This window comes from Leopardus geoffroyi, chromosome A3 (genome assembly GCF_018350155.1).
Source record: "Leopardus geoffroyi isolate Oge1 chromosome A3, O.geoffroyi_Oge1_pat1.0, whole genome shotgun sequence".
Lineage (NCBI taxonomy): Eukaryota > Metazoa > Chordata > Mammalia > Carnivora > Felidae > Leopardus > Leopardus geoffroyi.
The window spans coordinates 39,175,405-39,187,915 of record NC_059336.1 but is presented as its reverse complement, the minus strand read 5'-3'; the positions used below and the strand labels follow the sequence as shown (position 1 = coordinate 39,187,915).

At 34.9% G+C, this 12,511-nt stretch overlaps 1 protein-coding gene across 13 annotated transcripts in view; it reads left to right on the top strand.

The window, feature by feature from the left end:
- Nucleotides 1–12,511, top strand: part of TASP1 (taspase 1) — a 297,506-nt gene that overhangs the window by 32,789 nt on the left and 252,206 nt on the right. For all 13 annotated transcript variants that reach the window (XR_006703341.1, XR_006703342.1, XM_045445328.1 and 10 more), the window contains one exon: nucleotides 8,367–8,487. Coding sequence is in view for 11 of the 13 variants with exons in the window: in XM_045445328.1 (XP_045301284.1) it covers nucleotides 8,367–8,487 (121 nt within the window). In the remaining 2 variants the exon portion in view is untranslated. The remainder of the gene's footprint in view (nucleotides 1–8,366; nucleotides 8,488–12,511) is intronic.

Below are 12,511 nucleotides of genomic sequence, written 5' to 3'. Positions count from 1 at the left end.
GCTATTTATATATGTGTATATGTGTATGTTTCTGCACAAACACACAATCTTTATTTATTGACTTTTTCTCCTATTAGAGTGACTCACTAAACTCAGCATTTCAAAGGAATGAATGAACAAATGTAAAATCCCTAAGGTGGGAATGTTCTCTGTGTGCTCATGGAATTACAAGGAGGTCAATGCGGCTTATAAATAGTATGTGTGAGGAGGGAGGGGCCAGATTATGTAGGGTCTTGTACATCTTGGAAATTAAGACTTTAGATTTTATTCTGAGTATTATGGGAAACCATTATAGGTTTTTGAACATGAGAGTAACAAAATTTCTGACAAATTTTAAAAGGATTGCTTGCTACTGATTTGGCATAATGCTTTCTAGTTGAACAAACTGATTCAGGTCAGAAAGTAAAAAAAATGACCATTTAAAAAACTTAATGTATATTTTTTATAAGGGGAAAATTAGTATATAGGGTGATCAGTTTATATCAAATGAGAGATACACTTCTTTTTTTGTCAGTTTTATTGAAGGGTAATTTATATACAACAAAAGTCACCAATTTAAAGTGTACAGTTTGATTTTATGACAAATATATACAATCATGTAATCACCATTGCAGTTGTATATAACATTTTCATCACCTCTAAAATTCTTTTTCTCTCTTTTTAAAGTTTGTTTATTTTGAGAGAGAGAGTGTGAGGGAGAGGGGCAGAGAGAGAGGGAGAGAGAGAATCCCAAGCAGGTTCTACACCACCAGCACAGAACCTGATGTGGGGCTCGATCCCATGAACCTTGAGATCAAGACCTGAGCCAAAGTCCAGAGTTGGATGCTCAACCAACTGAGCCACCCAGGCACCCCCAAAATTCCCTTTTAATGCCTGTTTGCCTATCCCCTCCTTTTCATTGACCTCTGGCAACCATTATCTGCTTTTTATCATTTTGCCTTTTCTAGAGTTTGGATTAAATACAGTCATATGATATGTGGCCTTTTGTGAATGGCTTCTTTCACTTAGCATGATGCTTTTGAGATTCCTTCATCAGAAAGAGGCTCCAGGCTCTGAGCTGTCAGCACAGAGCCTGATGTGGGGCTCCAGCTCACAAGCTGTGAGATGATGACCTGAGCTGAAGTCGATACTTAACTGACTGAGCCACCCAGGTACCCCGCTATTGTCTGCTTAATTTTAGCCATTTTATTATTTTATTTTATTTTACTTTTTAAAAAATTTATACAGGTTATGTAGTGGCATCTTATGGTTTTAATGTGCATTTCCTAATGACTAATGATGTTAATATTACTAATTTCATTATTTTCATGTTATTTGCAATCTGTACATAAAATTATTTGCCCATTAAAAATTTTGGATGGTTTGTCTTACTGAGTTGCTTGGATTTTTTTTTTTTTTTTTATAATCTGTATACAAGGACTTTATTTTTATGTTTTGTAAAAATTTCTCCCAAGCTGTGGGTTGATTTTTAAATTTTTTTTTTTTTTTCAACGTTTATTTATTTTTGGACAGAGACAGAGCATGAACGGGGGAGGGGCAGAGAGAGAGGGAGACACAGAATCGGAAACAGGCTCCAGGCTCTGAGCCATCAGCCCAGAGCCTGACGCGGGGCTCGAACTCACGGACCGCGAGATCGTGACCTGGCTGAAGTCGGACGCTTAACCGACTGCGCCACCCAGGCGCCAATTTTTTAAAAGAAACTTTTAATTTTAGAACAGTTTTAGATTTACAGAAAAATTCAGAAGGTAGTACAGAGAATTCCCATATACCCAACACCTGATTTCCCCTATTACTAACATCTACTTTAGTATGGTGTATTTTTCACAATTAATGAACCTATATTGACACATTATTATTGCTAACTAAAGTCTGTACTTAAGATTTTATTCATTTTTACCTACTGTAAACAGTTTTTCTGTTCCAAAGGGTTTTTTACCTTAGATTATTATATTTTCCATCTTAGAAGTTCAATTTATTTATTTTCTTTATAGCTTCCTTTCTTTTTACCCTCATGTTTTTCTATTCCTACTTGAATATATAGATTATGTTTATCAGAACTATTTTAACATTGTTAGCTACCTTTGGAATTGTTTGCTAATTCTATTATCTGTGTCATTTCTGGGTCTCTCTTCATTATTTGATACTTTCTTCTGGATATGAACCATAGTTTTCTGCTTATTTACATGTGTGGTCATCTTTGATTTTATACTAAATATTGTGAATTTTGTATCTTTGGGAATCGGCTATTGTGGAACTTCTTTGGGGCATACTTGTTCGTTGAAATCATTTGGATTTCTTTTTGAGGCTTTGCTTTAAAACTTTGTTAGTGTAGGTCTACAGTAACCTTTCTAAGACTAATCTGGTCTAACTTTTGAGGCATTACCTTCTGAGACTTTCCCTGATAGCCTCACGCTGGCTGATGGGAACATGACCTATTCTTGCTTCTGTGTGAGCTCCAGAAATTGTTCAGCTTACTGTTTTCCAGAGCTTTTTTCTTTGGCCTTGGTAGTTTCCTAACATATATATGCAGACTAATACTTATTTAAAGACTCTGTATCTTTAGACCTCTCTCTTTGTAGCTCTTTCCTCTTTGTAACCTATACTGCATATTCTAACCTTCTTGGCCTCTTTGCACTCATAACTTTGTCTCCTCACTCTCTTTAGGGTTTCTCTTCCCTGTGCTATAGCCTGGAAAATATTTCTGGGAATTAAGTTGAGATATCTGATTAGCATCTCTTCTTTCAGGATCACAGTCCTGTGCTGGCTGTTGATTGAGCTCCATTTGCTATATATTTTGCCTGATTTTTCTAGTTAGGAAGATCAGTATAATCCCTATTATGACTTCAAAATCAGAAGCAGAAGTTCAGTGGACATACTTTTGAAGTTATAAATATATTTCAAAGTAGGATAAATATTTTTGAAAAAAATGTTTCTAAGATATCCTTTAATTTTCTTTACCTTTTCTTATATATTTTTAAAATGTCAATTTAAATCATCATGCAGTAGTCATTTTCAGAATAACTTTGTGTTGTGATGAGCAGTGGGTGTTATGTGTAAGTGATGAGTCACTGAATTGTACTGAAACCAAGAGGTTAACTAACAAGAATTAAAAAAAAAAAAAAAGAGAATAACTTTGTTCAGTTTGTGAAAAAATTGGCAGAGCTGATTAGCTGATATATTCCATTTCAAAGATTGTTGAAATAGTGTGTACATTGGTGCAACCTTGTGTGTGTATTTTGGGAATTACTGCATATGGGTAGATGCTTCACATTTTCCTCACATTTCAGTTCCTTTTTCACACTTTGAAGATATACATGAGTAGGCAAAGGAGGTTATGTGAAGTAAAACAAAACAAAACAAAACCTTTGTAATGTGGTAATTTACTTATAATCTCTTTGTTCGGTTCTCAAAATATGAAATAATCTAAGGCAAGAATTCAGACTTCATCTGTTTTAAACCATAATCTTTCTTTGGTTGTGTTCTCTTTCCCAAGATTTAGTTATGAACCGATTTAGCTAGAAATATTAAGTTGGAAAACCTTATTCAGAAGCATTATGCCTAATTATGCATACTCTTTCCAACATCTTATAAAATGCCTTTTCTTATTCGTGGTTTAATTTCTCTCTCAAGTTTCAAAGTTCTGATCCCCACCCCCCTTTTTTTTTGTGTTCCCATTTCTATGATTTCCATGCCACGTAGTTAGTATTTCAAGCCTATGTTGTAAAATAGCCCCTCGTTTAGTCTCTCTGATTCTAGTCTTCTCCCCTTCCTTTTCATACAACATGTGAATGTCAATTAGTTTCCTTGACCAATATGCTAACCTTGACTTTCTCTTATACAGAAAGCTTGACTGGCTTCTCAGTGTTTTTCAGTCAGGTTCAGATTCTGATGAGTAGCATAGCTCTATCTTCATATTTGGCTCCAGTAAACCGTTTTTCCTGAATGTTTCTTCTGTGGCTCTGACACTTTCCCATTGCCTACATGTTGCTCACATCATTTTTACCAACTGTCATTTTCTACCTTCCTGGCTAGTTTTTACTTTTGTTTAATGTCCTTCAGGAAGCCTGCTGTAGGCCATTTCTTTTTGGGCGCTCAAAGCATTTATTATCTACTTACTCATATCTATTTAATTATATAACCTTTTTGTTATTTTCCATCCTGTGATCTTACTATTAATATTCTGTGGACAATTAGATTATCTAACTGCATTAGGACAAAAGCCCTTTTCTTCAATCCCTGACCCCTTTGCTCTAGTTGTAGGTACATACTAGGAAGGTTTAATGTTTTGGTCAGTTTTTCTCGGATCTTGCAGAAATACAGGAAACTGGGGACATTTGTAGATGACTTGAGTCTTTTGGTGATCTATGGATTGATCCAGATTTGCCCTGATTTCTTAGATAGTATTGGTCTTACCTTAGAACAGAGTTAATTTTCTAGAATGTGAGGTAGAATTGTTCATTTTTATGGCCTTTAGTTATTTTGGAGTAGGCCTTTCATTTATGCAGTGACTCTCAGGAGTGTCATCCTAATCTTTCCACCCCTGGGTCTTTTTTTCTTTTCTTTTCTTTTCTTTCTTTTTTTTTTTTTTAATGAAATCTTTTGGGACTTTGTCCCCATGATTTTTTTTTTAATTGTAAGATTTTTTTTATTGTTAGATTTTGTTCCCATATTCTGTGGTGGGATATTATGATATTGTCTTGACATAACAAGACTAATGGTATATATTTTTAAAAACTGTATTCACAGTATTAGAAAAATAAAGCAGTATTTTTCTTTTAGATTTCAAATACATGACTGGCTTCTGATTCCAGGCTTTTATGTTCTATGTAGCCTGTTGATGTAAGCTTTTATTTTTTTTTTCTTTATGATATCTTTTTAAAGATGTAATTCATATACCAAAGAATTCACCATTTTATAGTATACAATTCACTGGTTTTTAGTATATTCATAAAGTTCTGCAGCCATCACCCTAATTTTAGTTCATCTGAATCACCCCCAAAAGAAATGCAGGATCTATTAGCTGTCACCCCCCATTTCCCCTTTCCTAACCCCTGGCAACCACTGATCTTCTTTTTGGATTTGCTTATTCTGGACATTTCATATAAATTGGATCATCCAATATATGATCATTTGTGACTGGCTTCTTTCACTTAGCATTGTTTTTTAGGTTTATCTACATTTTGCCATCTATCAGTATTTCATTACTTTTTATTGCTGATTAATACTCCATTGTATAGATATACCATGTTTTACTTATCCACTTTATCAGTTGGTGGATATTTGAGTTTGCAAAAATGCTGGAGTATGAGTATTGAATAAGCTGTTAAGAATATTTGGGCTCAAGTTTTGTGTAGACAATTCATTTCTCTTGGGTATATACCTAGAAGTGGAATTGTTGGGTCAAATGGTAATTTTATGTTTAAGTTTTTGAGGGGCTTCCAGATGTTTTCCAAAGTGGCATTACCATTGTACATTCCCACCAGCAGTGTATAAGGGTTCTAATTTCTTCATATCCTTGCCAGCACATCTGTCTTTGTGATTCTTTTTGATGTTATTGTAAGTGGAATTCTGGGTACGAAGTAGTATTTTATGTGGTTTTGATTTGCCTTTCCTTGATGTTGAGCATTTTTTCATGTGCTTCTTGGCCATTTATGTATATTCTTTGGAGAAATGTTCATTCATGTCCTTTTCCCATTTTAAAATTGTGTTTTTATTTTAGAGTTGTGGGAAGTTTTTATATATCCTGGATACAAATCTCTTAAGGGTAAATGATTTGCATCCCCCCCCACCAATTCTGTGAGTTTTTTCTACTTTTTTTATTGTGTACTTTAAAGATTTATTTTTAAAAAGAGAGAGTAGGGGAGAGGGCCTTAGGGTGGGGGAGGTGGAGACAGAGAAAAAGAGAGAGAGAGACACACACACTCCTAAGCAGGCTGCATGCTCAGTGTGGAGCCTGATGCGGGGCTTGATCCCACAGCCCTGGGATCATGACCTGAGTTGAAATCAGGAGACGGATGTTCAACCGACTTAGCCATCCAGGTGCCCCTATTGTGTACTTTGAAACCCAAAAGTTTTTAATTTTGAAGAAGTCCAACTTATCTAGTTTTTTCTTTGGTTGCTTTTGCTTTTAGTATCATCTAGGAAACCACTGTCTAATCTGAGACCGTAAACATTTGCTCCAGTGTTTTCTTTGAGTGGTTTTATAGTTTTAATCTTTACATTTAGGTCTTTGTTTTACTTGGAGTTAAGTTGTATATGGTGTGAGATAGCATCAAACTTTCCTCTCTTGAATTGAATATCCAGTTGTCCTAGCTCCACTTATAGAAGACTATCTTTTCTTTATTTCATTTTTCTGGCATCCTTGTTGAATTGACCATAAATGTGAGTCTTCCTTTTTTTTTTTTTTTTAATTAAAAAAAAATTTTTTTTTTACTTTTGTTTATTTTTGAGAAACAGAGTGAGACAAAGCGTGAGCGGGGGAGGGGCAGAGAGAGAAGGAGACACAGAATCTGAAGCAGGCTCCAGGCTCTGATCAAGGGGTCAGCACAGAGCCTGATGCGGGGCTTGAACCCATAAACTGTGAGATCATGACCTGAGCCGAAGCTGGACACTTAACCGATTGAGCCACCCAGGCCCTGTGAGGCTTCTGTCCATCCTATTACATTGATCTATATGTCTGTCCTTAGCTACATGCTTATATCACATCGTCTTTTTTTTTTTAAGTAGGTTCCATGTCCAATGTGTGGCTCAAACTCACGACCCCAAGATGGAGAGTCACATGCTGCACTGACTAAGCCAGCCAGGCACCCCTATATTACCCCTATATTGCTGTATACCTCTTGATTGCTGTATTTGTGTAGTAAGTTAAAAAAAAACCTAGAAGTGTGAGCCCTCCAATTTTGTTTTTTCTTTTCAAAGTGGTTTTGGTGGTTCTGTATCACTTGCAGTTCCCTATGAAGTTTAGGATTAGTTTGTCAATTTCTGCCTGAAAAAAGGCAGCTAGGATTTGATAGGGGAATGTGTTGAAGCAGATCAGTTTTGGAGAATATTGCTCTTAAAGCTATTAAGCCTTCTGACCTATGAACATGGCTGCCTTTCCATTTATTTAGGTCTTCTTTAATTTTTTCTCAACATGTTTTTTAGTTTTCAGTATATAAATCTTATACTTATTTTGTTGAATTTCTTCCTAAGTATTTTATTCTTTTTGATGTTATTGTAAGTGGAATTATTTTCTGAATTTCATCTTCATATTGTTCATTGCTAATGTGTAGAAATATGATTGATTTTTGTACCTTAATCTTGTATCTTGAAATCCTGTTGAACTTATCAGTCCTAATAGTTTTTAGTCAAGTCCTTAGGACTTTTTATTATCTTCAACTAAGAGGTAATTTTACTTTTTCTTTTCCAATTTAGACACTCATTATTTCTTTCTTTTACCTAATTGTTTTGTCCAGAATATCCAGTATAATGTTAAATAGAATTGACAAGAGTGAACTTTGCTATATTATTCCTGATCTTTAGGGAATACACAAATAATTTTTTGTTAGAAAATTCAAATCATATAAATAAAATTTACCATTGATCTTCCAAATCTTTCCTTCTCATCCCTCTCTCCTTGGGGGGCTTAACCAGCAAAACACGGTGTATTTATCTATATTTTTATATAATAAAAGCATAGGTTTGCACATGTGTTTTTTAAAAAATATTCAGTTTTTCACCATTAGTTATGATGTTAACTCTGGACTTTTTGTAGATGCCCTTTATCATGTTAAGGAAGTTCCATTCTGTTTCTAGTCGAGTGCTTTTCTCATGAAAGGGTATTGGATTTTATCAAATGCTTTTTCTATGTTTATTGGTATGATCCTGTTTTTTTTTTTTTTTTCCTTTCTTTATTAACATGGTGTATCACATTAAGTTTCACATATTAAACCAAATTTACTTTTCTGGGATCCCTCTTATTCATGGTGTATAAGACTTCTTTATGTTTTGCTACATTTGGTTTGCTACTATCTTCTTGAGGATACTGTGTCCATATTCTCAAGATATATTCACCTGTAGTTTTCTTTCCTCATTGATGTCTTTGTTTTGTTTTGGAATCAGGGTAGTACTGGTATTGTACAATGAGTTGGGAAGTAGTCTTTCCCTTTCTAGTTTTTGGAACAGTTTATAAAGGACTGACATTAAATTTTATTTAAGAATAACTATATTTTAGGGGCATCTGGCTGCCTCAATCGGAGGAGTATCTACAACTCAGGGTCATGAGTTTGAGCCCCACCCTGGGAGTAGAGATTACTCAAAAAAATAGATAAAAAACTAAAAAAACCCCACAAACTAATGATATTTTGATTTTTGTTTTTATCTCTTAGGATTCTCCATTTACAAATGCAGGAATGGGATCTAATCTAAATCTCTTGGGTGAAATTGAATGTGATGCCAGCATAATGGATGGAAAATCCTTAAATTTTGGAGCTGTTGGAGCATTGAGTGGTATGTGGACATTATAACACATTATCTCTATTCTTTAAAGAACTATGAATATTAAGATTTGATGCCTCCTAAAGACTTAGTTAATCCAGTGTTTTCTACCATTCTTGCTAGGAATAGTGTTGAAAATAAATTGTCTTCTTTTCCTTAATTTAAAACATGAAAATCTTAGGTGTGAATAGTTTTAAAGAAAACAGTGACAGCTTATGTTCAACTTTTTGTTAGAGTTTGATCATTCTCCTTCATTCCCTTGAGATTATAGACATGTAACATGTGAGTTAGCATGTTCTATTAATTTTATAATTTTTGAAGTACACAAATAATATATTTCTTGTTAGAAAATTCAAATGATACAAATAAAATTTACCATTGATCTTCCAAATCTTTCTTTAAAATCCCTCTCTCCATGGGGGGCTTAACCAGTAAAATACAGTGCATTTATCTATATTTTTATGTAATAAAAACATAGTTTTGCACATGTGTTTTTTAAAAAATATATGTATATGTGTGTATATGTACATTGTATGTATTTTTTTCTTATACAGGATGTCTCAGATTTTTTCCCACATCAGTACATATAAGATATATCTAATATTTTGCAGTTCTTTTATTAAAGCGAAATATACATGAAATGCACAGATTTTAATTAGAAAGCTGCATGAATGAATGAGTGAATTAAAAATTATTGTCAAGTTAGCTAACATACAGTTTAGTTTTGGCTTCAGGAGTAGATTCCTGTGATTCGTCACTTACATACAACACCCAGTGCTCATCCCAGCAAGTGCCCTCCTCAATGCCCATCACCCATCCCCCCACCTCCTCATCCCCTCAACCCCATCAACACTCAGTTTGTTTTCTGTATTTAAAAGTCTCTGTGATTGTGCCTCCCTCTGTTTGTAACTTATTTTCCCTTCCCTGCCCCTGTGGTCTTCTGTTAAGTTTCTCAAATTCCACATATGAGTGAAATCATATGATACCTGTCTTTCTCTGACTTATTTCACTTAGCATAATACCCTCCAGTTCCATCCACGTTGTTGCAGTGGCAAGAGCTCATTCTTTTTCATCAATCAGTAGTATTCCATTGTGTGTGTGTGTGTGTGTGTGTGTGTGTGTGTGTGTATGTATATATACATATATATACACAACATCTTTTTAATCCATTCATCAGTTGATGGACATATGGGTTCTTTCCATGATTTGGCTATTAGCGCTGCTGTAGCAGGATTCTCGCATAGAGAGTCACGACACCGAGGCTTTTCTTTCCAGGAAGCAACTTTATCAGTGCCGGCATGGCTCAGTTGGGTTTGTACCTGAAGAACTGAACTCTCAACGCCACGTGGCATAGTTTTTTATGTATTATCTACTTCTTTGTCTCCCATATATGGTAACACACAAACATGCAGTCTGATTAAGTGATCTCATGATACAAGGTCATGAGGAATGTCACATATGCGTATAGCCAGGTTGCCTTGAAGTTTTTTTTTTTTTTTTTTTTCATAGGGAAGGAAACATTGGGGTGCATGTGCCCCTTCGAGTCAGCATTTTTATATCCTTTGGATAAATTCCTAGTAGTGTAATTTCTGAGTCATAGGGTAGTTCTATTTTTAATTTTTTGAGGAACACTGTTTTCCAGAGTGGCTGTACCAGTTTGCATTCCCATCAACAGTGCAAGAGAGTTTCCCTTTCTCCATGTCCTTGCCAACATCTGTTGTTTCCTGAGTTGTTACTTTTAGCCACTCTGACCCATGTGAGGTGGTATCTCAGTGTGTTTTTTTTAAAAATTTTTTTTAATGTTTCATTTATTTTTGAGACAGAGAGAGACAGAGCATGAGCAAGGGAGGGGCAGAGAGAGAGCAAGACAGAGAATCCGAAGCAGGCTCCAGGCTCCGAGTGGTCGGCACAGAGCCCGACTCAGGGCTTGAACTCACAAATGCAAGATCATGACCTGAGCCCAAGTCGGATGCTTAACCGACTGAGCCACCCAGGCATCCCTCAGTGTGATTTTGATTTGTATTTCCCTAATGATGAGTGATGTTGAGTATCTTTTCATGTGTCTGTTTACCATCCGTACATCTTTGGAAAAATGTCTATTCATGTCTTCTGCCCATTCCTTCACTGGGTTGTTTTACGGGTGTGGAGTTTGATAAGTTCTTTGTTGATTTTTGATAGTAACCCTTTATCTGATATGTCATTTGCAAATATTTTCTCCATTCCATCGGCTTCCTTTTAGTTTTGTTGATTGTTTCCTTTGTTGTAGCTGCATGAATTTTTAAATGTACATAGCCATGTAAACCATTACCCAGATCAAGATGTAAAACACTTCCATGTCAAAATACAAAACATTTCTATAATCCCAGAGGGATTCTTTATGCCTTTTTCTTGTCCATACCTCTCATACTCTGCTCCTACCTTCCCTCCTTATCCTCTTCTCTCCTAATTGTGACTTTAAGCACTGTAGATTAATTTGCCTCTTACTAAAATTTACATAATGACTCATACACCTTTGTGTCTATTTTTTGTTTTTTTTTGTTTTTGTTTTTGTTTTTTATTTTGCTTAACACTATGCCTATGAGATTAACCCATGTTTTGTGTCATAGTAATTTTTTCTTTTTATTACTTAGTAGTATTTTATTGCGTGAATATATAATAACTTATTCTCCTTCCTGTGATAATTTCAACTGTAAAGAATAAAGCTCCAATGAATATTCTTGTACATGCCTTTTGCTAGACATGTGTACTTAATTCTCTTGGGTATTACCCTAAGATTTGGAGTAAATAAGTTTAGGTGCATAATATACTTTGCTTTAATAGTTACTGTTAGACAGTTTTCCAAAGTAGTTTTTACAGTTTCTACTCCCGCCAGCAGTGTATGAGCATTTTGGTTACTCTACACCCAGGCCAACATTTAGTATTGCTATTATTTTTAAATTTCATCTGTTTTGATATCGGTGCAATGACATTATTGTTTTGATTTGAATTTCCCTGGTGACTAACAATACTGAGAACCTTTTGATATACTTACTGGCCTTTTAGATATTCTTGTTGCATAGTGTGTGTTCAAATGTCTTTTGCATATTTTGTATTGGATTATCTCTTTTTATTGATTTGTTCAAGTATTTTATATATTTTAGATACACATCCTTTGTCTGATGCCTGTATTATGAATATCTCTTCCCAGTCTGTGGATCACCTTTTCACTCTTTAAATGCTATCGTTTGATGAACTGAAGTTTTAAATTCTAATGTTTACGTTACTAATCTTTTATGGTTATTTAAAAAAATATTTTATTTAAGAAATCTTTGTCTACCCAAAGTTCTGAAGATCATCTCCGTTGTTTTCTTTGTTCTATTTTTTTTTTTTTTTAAGTGAGCTCTACACCCCAAGGTGGGGCTTGAACTCATGACTCCGAGATTAAGAGTTGCGTGCTTCACCAACTGAGCCTGCTATGCATCCTCATTAGTTCTGTTGTTTTTTACTCTTCACGTTTAGCTCTCTTATCAAGCTCAGATTAATTTTAGTGTATGTGAAATAGGAGCTGACATTAATTTTTTTCTACTTACGGATATCCAAATGGTTCATTGCCATTGTCAATAGAAAGGACAGTGCTTTCCTCACACAGCTGTGTTGGTAAATCAGGTGACTGACTGTGCATGCAATGGCTTGTTTCTGTACCCTTGATCTATTCTATTGTCCTATTTATTGCCAGTGCCATACTGTCTTGATTACTGTAGCTTTATATTCTTTATATCTGGTAATATATTTATATATTCTTCATATCTGGTAGTATGAGACTTCCAACTTCCTTTTTTTCTTTTTTTTATTTGTTTAAAGATTATATTGGCTATTGTAGGTCTTTGGCCATTTTCATAAAAATTAAAAAAAAAGATTTAATGTTTATTTATTATTTTGAGAGAGAGGGAGACACAGAGTGTGAGCAGGGGAGGGGCAGAGAGAGAGGGAGACACAGAATCTGAAACAGGCTCTTGGCTCTGAGCTGTCAGCTCAGAGCCTAATGCGGGGCTCGGTC